Below are 15,375 nucleotides of genomic sequence, written 5' to 3' on the forward strand. Positions count from 1 at the left end.
GAATTCGGGGAGGATGAGGCTACCAGTGCCAACTAGCCACAGTGGCTATGCTTTACCTTCACTGCTTGAGGCAGTAACCTCTGAATAACAGCTGATGGGAATCATAAGTGGGGAGAGCAGTGTTGTGTTCAGGTCCTGCTTGCAGGCTTCCTGTTGTCATCTGTCTGGCAACTTAGAGAACAGGATGCTAGTTAGCTGTGCCTTTCACCTGATCTATCCAGGTTATATTCTTATATCTTAAGACAGGCATCCCCAAACTGCGGCCCTCCAGATGTTTTGGCCTACAACTCCCATGATCCCTAGCTAACAGGACCAGTGGTCGGGAAAGATGGGAATTGTAGTCCAAAACATCTGGAGGGCCGAAGTTTGGGGATGCCTGTCTTAAGACATCTACTTCCCCTCCCCACTTGAATACTTCTGCAACTTATGGTCAATGGGACGGTGGATTTAACTCTGGTAGCTTTCAGCTGCTTTTTCTGGAGCTGGTTTATACTTTGTCGCAAAGCATGACACCCCACTGCATAGTCATTAAACTTTTTATCCTCTGTTCACCAAGAGAGACTGGCATGCTATTTGCTCCATAGTGATATCTCCCAAAAGAGATGGTGCAGAAAAGGGGAACCAAATTGATCAGGAAAATGAGCAAATCCCCTTCTGGGAAAGGCTACAATATATGGGACTTCTTTTAGTTTGGGGAAAAGGCTAGTAAAAGGTGGGAGAGCATGGATAGGAATAAGTTTTTCTGCCTCCTAACAACGGAACCCAGATTGTAAGTGCAGTCAGAGAAGAAATTGGGGAAGTTGCAATGCTCACTTCTTCTTCTGGGTGAACATTGCAAGCACCCAGTGTTCACACCTGAACCCTAAGAGCTTTTCAAGCATCTCTACGAATCAACCCCAGCTCCCTTCAGAGTATATCAGCATCTGGCCTATAATCTGCTGCAATTTTCAAGGGTGAATTGAGGAACTGATAAACACCTAATATTTTGGTCCTGAGCTGTCATACCCACATGAACATAATAACTTAAGAAGGGACTGCTGGTTCAGGCCAAAGGCCCATCTAGTCCCGCATCCTGTTCTCACTGTGGCCTGTGGGAAGCCCACCAACAGGATTTTTGTATCCAATGTTAATCCTACCCAGAGTAGACACACAAAACAGTTTCAAAACAAAATACAGTTAAACAACCAAACAACAGGCGAAAGAGACTGAGGTAGTCATTTTGTCATGTCTAGAGCATGATGGTCTTTGTTTCTTGTGACCTCCGAAAGAAACTTTGCCACGGTCAGTGTAATATCATTTGACCTATCCTTCAGAAGTTATTTAATATGAGAGGCTTCAGATTTTCCTGGCAAATTTGCTAGTAAGGGCTTGATCAGTTGATCCCTTGCTTGCTCATACTGCCCACTTTGCAGTAGGTAGGATATGGTTCATACAATCGATGTCCTGAGAACATAAACAAAGCCTATTCTGATAGGGGGATGCCTCTGAGTCTACCATTTAGAACTTCTGATGGAAATGCATTTAATCTAGCTTTGGTAAATAAACACTGATAGGTGGGTACGGACAAATTCCTAAGATATGAGGCTACCGGTAACTGAAAGTTGTGCAGATTACATTGGATCTGGATCAGTCTACCCTGAGTTGGACTTAGTTGGCTACATTTCAGAGTCTGAAAGGACCCCAATGGTCATTTAGACCAGGCATCCCCAAACTTTGGCCCTCCAGATGTTTTGGACTACAATTCCCATCTTCCCCGACCACTGGTCCTGTTAGCTAGGGGTCATGGGAGTTGTAGGCCAAAACATCTGGAGGGCCGCAGTTTGGGGATTCCTGATTTAGACTAATCCACTTCTACAGCATCCCTAGTGGCCATCCAACCTTTCCCTAAAAACCTGTAATAAAGGAAAGTCTACCATCTTCCAAGGCTGTCTGTTCCATTGCTGACTAGCTCATACTGTGAGGGAGTTCTTTCTAATGTCTCATCTAAATCCTCCTCACTCCCTCTTGTAATTTGAATCTTTGGTTCAGGTCCTACCTTCTGGATATGTTGAATAACATTGGATGTATGGTGTGTACAGCATTGGAAGAATCTCAGCTCAATAGTTCTGAGTAGACAGGACTTAACTGTTTTGTGGGTTTTTGGTTTTTTTAATAGCTTTCCCTGCTCCTTTTTCTCCCTCCCCCTCCTTCCCTCCCAACCTCCTGCCTGGCAGAAACTCTCCAATTGGTTGCTCTGCATTTCCTTTCAAATGGGAAAGAAGAAGAAAAACATCTCTCTTGCATCTGGAACCGCGCCAGATACTCTAAACCCTATTTTGGTTAAATTACAGTACCCAGATTTTTAGTAACAAAACGCATTGATTTTATATTCAAAAAGATTTTTATATTTAGTCTGTTAACCTTTTGTAATTCCCACCCACTGCTTTTAAACTGCAGAATGTGGTGGGGGTTTTTTAATGCTAATTGTTGTCAGTAGGGTATCAGCCACAGCCCCTTAGCAATTTAAACTCATTGAATTGTAATGCAGGTGCTGATAATTGGAGGACTGCTATTGTTTTCCTGGCAATGGGGAATATGTTTCAAACAATTCCTTGCAAATTGGATTTGAGACCAGGGGGGGGGCATAGTTTAAAGATAACTTTAGCTTCCAATTTAGAAAGTGCAGGGGGGTAGGGACAGGGAGCAGCTGCACAAGCTAGTGTGGTCCTATGCGGCTTTGTCTCTCTTGTTCAGGCTGAGCACACCAAATGGGGTAGCCAATATGGTACCCTCCAGATGACTTGTCAGGCTGGCTGGGGCTGAGTCCAATAACATCTGGAGGGCACTGTGTTGGCTGTCTCTTTGTTAAGCCCATTAATGTGTGTGGGAGACAAAAGAAGTCTTTTGAAAGAGGATTGTCCCCACTTTACAGGGGCTATGCTTAGGAAGCTTCATTACATTGAGCAAAATCAGCTACCAGCTCAGTCAAGTCTACACATAATGGCAGTGGCTCTCCTGGATTGCAGGCAAGGGGGTCTCTTCCAGCCTTTACCGGGAGATGCCAAGGATTTAAGCTGGGACCTTTTGCATGCATATCAGATGGTCTAACTGCCAACTGCTGTGCTTCTGTTAGGACTTTGGGTTATCTCCAGCTATGTCCCACTTGAAGCAGAGCCATTAAAATTAATGAACCTAAGTTAGTCATGGCCATTAATCTCAGTGGGTCTACACTTAGTAGGACTAACATTGGATACCACCCATAGGGGCACAGAAAGCTGCCTTATATTGCACCATATCTCTCTGATATTGTAGAACCATCTTGCTGAGTATTGTCTACACCAGGCATGTCCAACCGGTCAATCGCGATCTACCAGTTGACCATGGGGCGTTCCTGGTCGATCACATGATCCGATCCCCCCCCCTCCGCGCCCAAGTCTCACAGTCTCTTGGGAGTTGGACATGCCTGGTCTACACTGACTGGCAGTGGCTGTCCAAGATTTTGGGAAGGGAATATTCCTAGCCCTCCTAGACCTTCTGCATGCAAAAGCAGATGCTGTCCCACTGAGCTGTAAGAAAAGCCAAATCTCTGCGCTTAGCCTCCACACTGACATGCTCGCTTTCTGTGGGCAGGGAGCATTTTTTTTGTAGCAGAACAGTAAGTAATTTCTCTGACAAGCAGACCTGCAATCGAAGTAGTGAAGTCCAGGCAAAGCTTCACCACTCAGTTCTACTGGTTGTATAAACTTGCACTGACACCTGTAGAAGTTTCCCCCTTCTTTTACCCTTCTTGGTTTTCATATGTTAGATAAGATCCACACAGACCAAACATTATGAGGATGGAATGGTAACTTTGGCCCCCTTCATTTCCTTGCTTTCATCAAATAAAGTTACACCCTTGCTTTGACGTACCATTGAGGTTTCTTTTGTGTGTTAATTGACGTTGGCTTTGTAAGACTCGGTGGAATGTAATTTTATAGGGAGATGTTTGATTGAAATCTCAGTCTTCGTTGTTTTGTGCTTTTTTCATCCAATGCTCAAAAGCCAACTATTTGTTAAATCTTTTGCCTGTGTTTTACATTAAGAGAAGGCTGGTGTTTCCTATTGGAAATATGAAGTGTACTTTCTTTATGGAAAACCTAACAATTTGACTTCGGTTCATTTGTAATATAGCTGTAGCTCAGTGGCAAAACATCTGCCTGGCATGCAGAAAGCCCCAGGTTCATTCTCCAGCATCTCTTGGCAGGACTGGGATTGTCCATTGCCTGAAATCCCGGAGAGCTGCTGCTAGTCAATGTAGACAGTACTGAGCTGGATGGCTCAGTGGTCTGGCTCAGTATAAGGCAGTTTTCTATGACAGAACATTGTATTGCACCCTGACATCCAAAAAATGAGAGCTTCCTTCATGGTTTCCAGCCAGCCATAACCTCCTCCAGGCAGGATAACCAATTCTATCTACCACCACCTTCAGTTTATATTGGTATTTTTTCAACCAACCTGAAACATTTTGTGCTTGTGAAGCATGTTCATGCTGCAAGGAGCTGTGATGGGAGGGGTTGCCTGCTTCAATATTTTTTTAAGGAAGATTTTTGTATGTCTGCAAACTTCAGGGTTTTCCTGACCATACTCATATTAGTAGTAGCAGCAGCAGCATTAATAAGCCACCTTTTGTTTTAAGAAGAGATATATTTTTTCTAGTTTCTAGAGAGAACGTTAGGTCCTCCAAGAAAATGGAGGGCAAATTTTCACACAGCGCTAGAAATTTTGAGTGGGCTCATTTCATTTTCCAACTGGTAGGCACAGGGCCGCTCAAGTTCAGTTTTAGAGGGGGGGAAGTAGGGCCTGTAACAAAAGGTTGCAGTTGGCGTGTTCTGGCTCTGGGTTCCAAGCAGCCATGCTGTATTCTAAGATACTCTTCTCCATTCCCTTTCTCCCCTAGTTGTCTGTCCCGCCCGCCTCACATTTCTTAGTGGTTCTTAGGTGGCTCCACCCCTGCCAGCTCTCAGCAGCTTAGCTCGCTACAGTGGTACCTCGGTTGTCGAACGTAATCCGTTCTGGAAGACCGTTCGACTTCCAAAACGTTCGACAACCAAGGAGCAAAGGGCGGTTGACAAAGTCAGTGGAGAAAAAAAGAAAAGAAACGCAACGGAAGCTGTTCAACTTCCAAGGCCCGTTTGAAAACGGAAGCAATTACTTCTGTGTTTTCAGAGTTTGGGTTCTGAAACGTTCGACTTCCAAGACCCTCAAAAACCGAGGTACCACTGTATCGGAAGGAGTGGTTATGATGATGATTTAATACCAAGGATATCATAACTGAAAAGACCTGGCATGAGCTTCACTGACATTCACTGACACTTCAATGAACCATGAGTTTCACCCATACTTCTTTTGTAACATGGGCCCCATGGATGGGTTATGCCTTGCAGGAAATACTATTCTCCTAAGACAACCTTCCCCAACATGGTACCTCCAAAGGAGGTTGGTGAGGGCTGCTCCATAGCTTTTGTTTGTGTATTAAGTCCATGCTTCTCGCTCCTTTCCCCACCTTCCTCATTAGTTAACTGGCATTTATTGGTAACTGAATGAAGCATTAAAGGCTAATGCACTGTGTCTGGTCACCTTTAAATAAGACACAACTGCCGCTCCCAAGGACCAGTCACCCTATCTCACCCCCTCGCACCCTTTTTAAGGAAGAAAGTATTACAACATTAACCAGCCCATTAACAGCCAATAATTCTTTATGCTCCATTATTAGAAGGTGTGCCTACTGTTTAACAATAATGACTCTAACACCCTAAGTCATAGATGTTTATAGCTATTTCTCCTTTCATGCCATCCCCTTTTCCTCTCTTCCTCCTCCTAGTTTTATGCCCTACACAGGTGATTAGCATGTTGTAATTGAGTTGGTTATAAAAAAAAGATAATTAATTGACATTTCACTCCCAGAGAGGTCAAACTGCCCCATCTTCTGCAGTCATTATGAGACTAGTCATTTTGCTCCTGCTTCCTCCACTCCATTCCATCCCCCACAAGGTGATGGAATGACCTTTATCTTGCTGATCAAGACATAATTGTTGTAATAAAAATAGACACAGAGGGTGGATTTCAGGAGTGGCACTCCTGAGATGGGAGTCTCCAATTAAACTGGGTTTTATCGTGAGCTGCGGGCAGCTGTCAGACGGGAGGCAGGAGCTGAGAAGAGAGAGTTACATGAAGGATGCAGATCTGACACACTGCAGCCAGGGAGGCATTGTTTCTCAGGCAGAGTCCCAGTCTAGCCTTTGATCCCCTTCCTGTCTGAGAGGACCTAATGTCTAGCCTGCACCACTGAGCCTAGTTCAGAACCTGAGAATACATCACTGCCCAGGGAGAGGCTCCTACCTACAGCTCTGGTTGCAACCTGCTCACAGAGCCAAGGGTTCCTGGTTCCAACCCTGGTGGCTCTTTGCATACAGCACATGAAAACAGATCCAAGAGTGGACAATCACTACAAGGCAGGATTTGGGAGGCAAGAAAGCAGTGGTTTCTCTTCTGACCTGACTTCATCACAATAAGCACTGTTTCTATTCTGCTGAAGTTCAGTTTCTACCAAATACTATTTACAGGTAGGTAGCCGTGTTGGTCTGACGTAGTCAAAACAAAATTAAAAAATTCTTTCCAGCAGCATCTTAAAGACCAACTTCTTTAGATACCTGAAGAAGTGTGCATGCACACGAAAGCTCATACCAAAATAAAAAACTTAGTTGGTCTTTAAGGTGCGGCTGGAAGGATTTTTTAAAATTTTGTTTCACCAAATACTATGTTATTCATCTCCTTGTCTGCTATTTAACATTATTTACAGTATGCAACTTACAAATTCAATGTAATTAATGATACAATTCTTTCCACACCGTTCATTTCAATGCCAGGAAAGCACAATTTAAAGGGGGGGGGAGTGGTCATCAACTACGTACGGTATTGTTTGCAGACTAAAAACAACAACAATTGATCGGTATTCACTGGATTTATTTCCATTCCAAACATGAGACCGAATGAGCAAACCCCAGCACTTTCCACTTCCATTTCTATGTTCATCAGAATTCTCTGACAATCCTGGGCAGGATGAAGTTGAGGGTTTGGGGAGCAACCCAGAGAGAAACAGAACTTGTTGCTCAGACTAATAGGGAAGGCAGCAGGATATGAGGGCTTATATTGGACAGTAGCATATGATTGGCCTTTGGGGGCATGTAGCAGATTCTAGGATATTAATGCAAAATGGCAGAAGGGATCTGATTCAAAAGGCCGCTGGGTTGAGCCTGCATAACACTTGCCACCTGTGCCAGCATACAGCCATTCTCTTAAGCCAGCTCATGTACTAGTGGTGGACCCTGGGGTCTCAAATTTCAGCGGTGCCCTGTGCAACACCAAAATCCAGCACCCTCACCTCCCATGTTCCAATCAAAATTATAGTTGCACCACCCCCGAGACTTGGCACTCAGTGTGACCAAACTGGTTACGCTCCCCTAAATCCACCTCTGCGTGTACACAAATCAGTTCCCTGGGTGACGTCTTGTTGATGCTGGCAGAACATTACTCTTTGTCCTGTCCATTCTCTCACTTCATTGGCCAAAAGAAAGGTTGCTTTTCCTGCACTAAATACCCAGCACAGTGAAATTTCACATTGTTAAGTGCTGTGCAACTTTCCATGGTATCTACACCTGATCATTTAAAAAGTTCGCCTTTCTACTTTTGCAAGGACGTTCTTTTAACACCTCTCTCTTCATTAGCTTTCGCTGTACTAGCAGTATTTATGTTCTGAGCAATGAATGGGAACCATATTGCTTACAGCATAATTTTCAATTTCTTAATGCACTAATAGTTTTCAATAAAGATTTTGCAGCTGCTAACTCCTGATTTGACTTGTCTAATGATGGTGCGATATGCTTTTAAAGGAAGTATCAAACTAATACTGTGAAGTTGGGGGGTGTGTGTGTTAGGAAATCAAGGTTACCCAGGTGTGGCATGGTGTCAGGGTTCAGACCTGCCCAACCCCAAAGGGCCAAGAAATTACAGTTGTAAAGGGCCACAACCTTCACAGATGCATTATTTAGGCAGTATTGATAATGATATAACAAGCCTGGGAAGCTGTGGTCCTTCCAGGTGTTGCTGAACTACAACTCCCAGCAGCTCCAACAAGCACAGCCAATGTCCAAGGATTATGGGAGCTGCAGCTCAGCAACATCTGGAGAGCCACAGTTTCCTCACACCTGTGATAAAGTATCCTATGTCGCTGGAAGTTCCAGCTTCGCTCTCTCTTGGAGCTGGGTGACTGTTAGTGGCACTGTGGTGAACCTAGGTCCCATATAGGTTTGTTCACTAGAATGGGTTCATGGAGTCTATACAATTGAAGCTATCATGCAGCAACTGAAGCTGCCATTCCACATTACAAGTACCCAACTAGCAACCAGTACCACCCAAATATAACATGACTTCCATGTCAGCCTGAACCCAATTGTGAACGTTTATGGGTTGCTTGGAAGGACCATGCAAAAGCTCCATTGCTACAGGTGGTCACACTCTTTATGCAGAGGCTGGAATGCATCACCATGCCCATGAGAAACATATGAGTGTTGACGCATACATAGGGCTTCAATCTCTACCTTGCAAGATAGTTGCTAAGAAAACTCTTGGTGGTGGGGAGAAGACAACCAGGCATGGTGCCTTTTGCTCTTTGGGGGAAGTGAGAGATGTCAATGTACTGAATTTTATAAATACTGTTGGAGATATTGCTAGAGTAAATCACAGCTGCTGAGAGCTTAGGTACAACATGCTAATTTTCCATTCCACTATTATATTCAAGGTGACTTTTAGAAAGGGACCCAAAGTTGTTTGCAGTAGAGAGCCACAAGCATTTCTTGTGTCTTGTTTCATTTACCTTCCTCTGCCACAGACTTAATATTATTTATTTAAGTTTTGATCACTCATTAAACACAGCAGGAAAATAGATAGATGCTTCCCTTGACTATACATTGTTCTTTGTTTATATAGAAAATGAAAGTGGCTGTTTCCAAAGAGTTGAGCGCGGCCGTGCCATTTTCAGTAGCATCACCCTTGCACCTCTTCCAGGAGATCCTCGACCTGCTGTGCAGTCAGATGAGCCAAACGAAGTAAGGAAAGCCAGCTACACTTGTGGACACAACAGTTCACATCCACATTTCATTCCTATTTCATTATCTGGCAGTAGTCCAGATTGCAAGCTCCTCCTCTCTAACACCCAGAAGGAAGAATGTCTTACCTAGAAGTGGTTTGCTGAGCAGGGCAAAAAAAAAACCTCTGCTACTAACTGTTGCTTATCAGGAGCGGTGAAGCAGTTATTGTGCCAGATTGGTTTTGATGGTGTGTTTGCACTGTAGTGACCTCCCCACCAGCTTCCCCACCTTCAGGTAAACTACAGCAACTCACCTCCCAGGAAGCTAGAGTATTGGCTCCACGAAACCTGCCTCAAAGAGTGCACAGCAGGTTCCAGTGATGGCACCTGCAACCCCACCCCCTTCAAAACATTCTGGTGTTGTGTTTCATACAATGCAGAGCTCTCGCTGTTCCCACCGATACTCTAGGGGACTGTGTGAAATTAAAATGACTACTAGACCCAGTGTCCTGGTGTTTGTCCAAAGGCTTCTCAGACCACTGCTTGTTGCCACTGCCCCCCAAATAAGTCAAAAGAGGAGGGGACCCACAAAAGAGCTCTTACCCCATGGCCCCTCAAAATTGAAGCCAACCTCACCAGATGCATACATACATAGCAACTTTATTTGCATTACCGTAGCAATAGCAATAAAATAAAATACAGTATACCCCAGGATAGAGCTAAATGCTTAGCTATATAAAAGACGTTCTAGAGGTTTACATCAGTACAAATGGGGTTCAGTATCTTATAGCATGTGCAATCCCTTATGCTTGCCCTAAGAAGACATGTTCTGTGGAGCCAGCATAGTGCGTGGGTAGATGGCTGAACTTGGAAACATTAGTTTGGAACCCTGGTTAGTCATAAAGCTTACTGGGTGATCTTGAACCAGATCTTGATCTCTCCCATATTTATAATTTATTATCTAAACCTCTTACTCATGCAGAAAGGGGGCAAAAAGGCAAGTGTCAAGACCATTGCAGAGAAAATGACTGCTTTCCAGGAGACGGTTGGAGATAGCAGGTATGTTCCCATCTCCCACTTCTCAGAGGGATGCTTTTTCATTCATGTCTGCGATCCTGCTTTCTCAACAAACTACATCAAACTGCCTTTTGTATTTCAAGTAACATTTTCAGAACATCAAAAGATTGATACCAAGGTGTCATCTAGCCTAGTGGTGAGTGAGCTGCACTCCCAACCTACTGTCTTAAAAAAAAATCCCCTATGGTCTCATTGCTGTGTTTTGAATTTGTGAAGCAAGAATGTGTACTCAAGATCTCATCATCATAAAGTCAGAACTAATCACTAATGGTGAGCTTGTGTTGTTTCTTAAACAAATAAGAAGTCCTTTGCTGAGCCAAAGTTAACAGTCTGGGATTCTTTTCAGTAATTTCAACAACCACTAGGTGGTCCACTAGAAATTGGCCAATAGGATCGCTCTGATTCACCATCTCCCTTCTGTCTATTAATTCCCTGCCCCTGCCCCTGCCCCTGCCTCTGCCCCTGCCCCTGCCCCTGCCCCATCCCTACACCATAAGTATTCATTTATTTCTAAAACACTTCAGATGCCTTTCCAGTTATATGGTGCTCAGTGCAACTTTGAGGGCAATGTGTTAATTGCCTTATAGATGGAAGGATCCCTAGGTGATTGCAAACTGAACATGAGTCAGCTGTGTGATGCGGCTGCAGAAAAATCTAATGCAGTTTTAGGTTGCATTAATAGAACCATAATTTCCAAGTGGCAGGCAGTAAGAATTCCACTTTATTGTTGAAGAAGGTTGGAGGAAATCATGAACATCCACTGAGGTGCGAAAGCAACTGGATGAGCCATAATCTCTAGATTCCCAGTTTTCAGTTCCTTCCTTCCTTTCTATCTATATCTATCTATCTATCTATCTATCTATCTATCTATCTATCTATCTATCTATCCAAAAAAAGCAAGTTTCTACCCTTTGTAGAACCTGAGATATGAGGCAATCCATACAGGTTGTGGTCTTCTCATTTGTTTCATGAGAAACTAGACTGCACTTATCTCTCAGTGTTCTTAGCAGGGAGGCTGGTCAGTTTCTTCAACTGAGGCAGTGCCCTCCCATGAATTTCAGAACCCCCCACAACAGCATCCCCCACAGCTCTCCTAACCCCATATGCATATGCATTGATTTTCACTTTATCAGACTGCCTCTGGAGTGGCTAACCAGTCCCTCTTCTGCTAACCATTCTGCTGTTCACAACAGAGCCAATCATCACCCATCACTATGTGTGGCCAGCAGGTCCCACACATGTCTCCGTGGTGGTGGTGTGAACTTTAAGGGGGGCAATGACATACAAACACTCTTCCATAGAAAAGGCTAAGGTAGGGTGTCAGGACTCTACACTTCTCCATCTTTCCTCCCCCCCCCCTTTCTGATTGGTAACATGTATCCAGAAAGGAGTCAACATTGACTATCAAAGGACATTATGAATGGCCCCAACCTGCAAGCTGTAGATCAGGGGTGGCCAACTCCCAAGATACTGCAATCTACTCACAGTTAAAAACTGGCAGTGATCTACCCCCTTTTGGGGGGTTCAGGTTAAAGTTGTTGAGCTTTTTTTTATGGAAGAGGAAGGCCCATTCTTTAGGGCTTCAGGTCAAAGTTGTTGAGTTCTTTTTATGGGCTGCAGGATTAAAATGTTTAGCTTTTTTCTTCTCTTTTTCTTGGAGGTGAAATAAATTACCTGCTAAAGGGAGGGGAGGGGGTCGAAAGCTCAGCGGAGCAGAAAGTTTTTATTGTTTGTTATTGTATGGTTGTATGTTGTGAAAGTAAGAAAATAATAAGAAATTATTATTTAAAAAATGTTAAGCTTTTTTTAGGGGAGCCAAAGTTCTTGGGCTTCTTTGGGGGGGGGAGCCAGTGATCTACCAGTGATCTACCACAGATTTCCAGTGATCTACTGGAATATCACTATCTACCTGTTGGACGTGCCTGCTGTAGATGATTGAGGTACAGTGGTACCTCAGGTTACAGACGCTTCAGGTTGCAGACTTCTCTAACCCAGAAATAGTACTTCAGGTTAAGAACTTTGCTTCAGGGCTTCCGGTTGACCACGCCATCTTGCTCAGACGGGGGTCCGCACAGCGGAGCGGACCTCGGCGCTTCAGAGGTGGAGGGAATCGTTCCAGCGAAGCGAAACCTCCTTAAAAGCCCCAAATCGAGCTTTTTGGGGACAGATTTTGCCTGGCGGCGCCAAAAGCGGGCTCTCTCCTCCCCGGATCGGCTTTATTTAAGCCCCCGAGAGCGAGGAGGTGAACCGCGGCGGACAGGCTGACATTGCTGCTCTGAGAGTGCGAAGCTGCGAGTCTGGGAAGTGGAGGTGGCCAATTCTTCAAAGAACATTCAGCAAATGAATAGACTGTGAGTAATTTGGATTCTTTGGAATGTAAATTAAGGCAACAATTTGGACCTGGGAGAGAGGGGAAAAGAGGAAGCCACCCCCCCCCCCTACGGTAACATAAGAGACAGTAAACAGAAACCCGAAGCCGTAAACAGAAGATTTCAACTTAAAAGGATTCCTCAAAGGCATCAAAGAGAATCTCCCCTAAATGCAGGGTAAAAGGGGAGAGAGACTGTGGCTGTGATTGCCCTGCAGAAAGAAGTTAAGACTAAGAAAGACCTTTCTGTTCCTCGGGAGCCGGCAGCCCAGACAATCCAGTGAGTTGATCAGGATTTATAGTTAAATTCTATTTCTATCTTTATCTCTGGACTTTTTGGAAATTCTTTTTTTGGTTTATATACTTTTGAAATGTGAGTTCGAACTTTATTTTTAAGAATGCAGCCAGCTTGTTAAAATGGAGTCGAGAAAATAGACTGCGATTATATTCCACCCCATGTGACAAGTTTTGACCTTGACAGGACTGAACTATGTCAACAAAAAGGTACCCGCCTGAGTTTCAGCGGACTGTTTTGACCTTAATGTGGGAAGCAAGAATAGAACTATGTCAAGAGGAGACACAACGGCAAGTGTTACAGCAAAAATTCCAGATGATGATGGCAGAATATGATTTCTTAGAAGCTTTTGAAACTGAAGAAGACGAATGTGAGAATGACAATGATGAGGACTGTGATGACTTAACACAAAATGAAGCCCATCACGAAAAAAATGATGATTTTACTCTACAAAAAGTTGGATGGAGTGCCTCCCCTTCGAGGGGGGCACGATTGGACTTACTGGAACTCCAGAATGACCACAGGGAAGAAGGAAAAATTAAGCAGAGAAGAGAAGAAGCTCAGGGGTCTGATATGGAGGCCTGGATGGCAAAAGACTGTAAACAGGGGGTGGGGTGAAGGGAAAGTGAAGTTGTGATTGTAAGGATGGGTTAATAGGACTATAACTGGACTGCTGACCATGGAACTTGCTGGATTGGTGGGGTGGAGCCAGTACTCGGGGGGGTGTAAGGTTAGTTTGGGAATAATTATAGGTTTAAAAAGTGAATTGATTCTGGAAAAAGGTGAAAATATGGAGGCCTATAGAGGGGTAAAAATTAGGCACGGGAAGAAAAAATGGGAGTTTGATTTCTCAGTGATTGGACAATAGGCGAAAATGATAATAGTTAGTTTAAAAGTGGTACAAGATATAAAGGTGTATGTTATAAAATATGAACTATGAAACTGTTGAAGATGATAAATAAGGGAGGAAAACCGGGGAAGGGGGGAGGGTGGGGAAGCCCACAAAATATGGTTTAACAATTATGAATTTAACAATTATGATGAATTTTTTTTTGTCTTTTTTCCTTTTTGTCTTTTTTTTTCTTCTCTTTTTTCTCTTTTTCTTTTTTGTATTTTCTTTTTTTTTGGTATGACAATAGATGGTTGGATGGATGAACTCCTGCGTACTGCCCTGGTTCACTGGAGCTCCCTGGTGGCAGGGGGGGGCTTCGGGGGCAGGGGAGGGGGAGGAGGACAGAAACCCAATCATAAAATGGACCACTTCTGACTGTTCACCTGCGTGGGATACTTCTGTGGCAGGGGAGGACCCATGGAGGGGGGTGGGAAGAAGGTGGAAAAGGTGTATATGTATGTACCATCTTTTGTAATTTGTAAAATCAATAAAAATTATGTTTAAAAAAAAAAAAGAACTTTGCTTCAGGGTGAGAACAGAAATCGTGCGGCGGCAGCAATGGGAGGCCCCATTAGCTAAAGTGGTGCTTCAGGTTAAGAACAGTTTCAGGTTAAGAACGGACTTCTGGAACGAATTAAGTTCTTAATCTGAGGTACCACTGTATTCACATCTTTCCCTGGAAGTCAACACACAGGTGGAGTTACTGCAGTCAGTGAAAGAGCAGATGAGGGAGAGAAACTCAACTGACACCAGGCGGGACTTGTTCTGGCTATTGTGTTTCAGTCCAGTTTATTTCAGCAATTCATGGAGGCTTGGGATGCAGTGGAGGTGGGATGAAAAGAGGAGGAATGTCAATGGCAGCCGCAGAGTAGAGTGGGGTAGCATTCTATCCTTCCTTCCCTTAGTTACATTTAAGAGGTAGCTGCCCAGAGCGGCTGGGGCAACTCAGTCAGATGGGCAGAGTAAAAATAATACTAAATTTATTTAATTATTATAGTTGAGGAGTTTTTATTCATGTTCTGGCATACTAGAAAAAGAGATATAGCTCTCTTGAACTTTGTCAGCTTGGTGAGTTGTTGTAGGTGTGTTTGTGTTCTTATTAAAAATGAGCCTTGCGATTCTCCGTAGCATTTCCTGGAGTGGAGGTTTCCATGGAGACTACTCCAGGAAATGCCTTGGTTTGCATTTTCAAAGAACCCTTGTCGCTCCCCAGCCTTCCCGACAGATGTTTGTGTTCTTAAAAAAGAGTCTTGGAGTTGTGATTTTCTGTACTAGGTTTCCCTGGAGTCTAAACTAGTGTGCAAAACTAGCAACTATGGTCAAAGCCCATCTGCATAACTCTACAATATCCTGTATCAGTCTGTCTTTGAAACAGATACATTCTGATGCTAGTTAAACATCAACTGAGATTGAAGAGCTGGCTTTCCTCCTTGCCACGGGCATGTAAAGAGGTGGGTGGGTGTTGCAACCATGTAGAACACAAAGACCCCCATTATTTATTTTGGGTAGCGTTCTAACGGAACATAGATGTGTCAGAAGTTGCCTTATATTGAGTCAGACCATTGTCCATCTGGGTCCCCATTTTCTACACTGACTGGCCATGGCTTGCCAGGATTTCAATCAGGGTACCATTCTTAGCC

The 15,375-nt window shown here is 43.9% G+C and overlaps 1 protein-coding gene across 4 annotated transcripts in view; it reads left to right on the forward strand.

Annotated features, from left to right (window-relative positions):
* MORN1 (MORN repeat containing 1) overlaps positions 1-15,375 on the forward strand; it is a 116,562-nt gene that overhangs the window by 59,565 nt on the left and 41,622 nt on the right. For 3 of the 4 annotated variants that reach the window (XM_035119527.2, XM_035119528.2, XM_060276185.1), the window contains 2 exons: positions 9,004-9,122; positions 10,086-10,162. The exons of the other annotated variant lie outside the window; for it this stretch is intronic. In XM_035119527.2, the coding sequence (XP_034975418.2) occupies positions 9,004-9,122; positions 10,086-10,162 (196 nt within the window). The remainder of the gene's footprint in view (positions 1-9,003; positions 9,123-10,085; positions 10,163-15,375) is intronic. 4 annotated transcript variants of the gene reach the window in all.

Source organism: Zootoca vivipara, chromosome 6 (assembly GCF_963506605.1).
Source record: "Zootoca vivipara chromosome 6, rZooViv1.1, whole genome shotgun sequence".
NCBI lineage: Eukaryota > Metazoa > Chordata > Lepidosauria > Squamata > Lacertidae > Zootoca > Zootoca vivipara.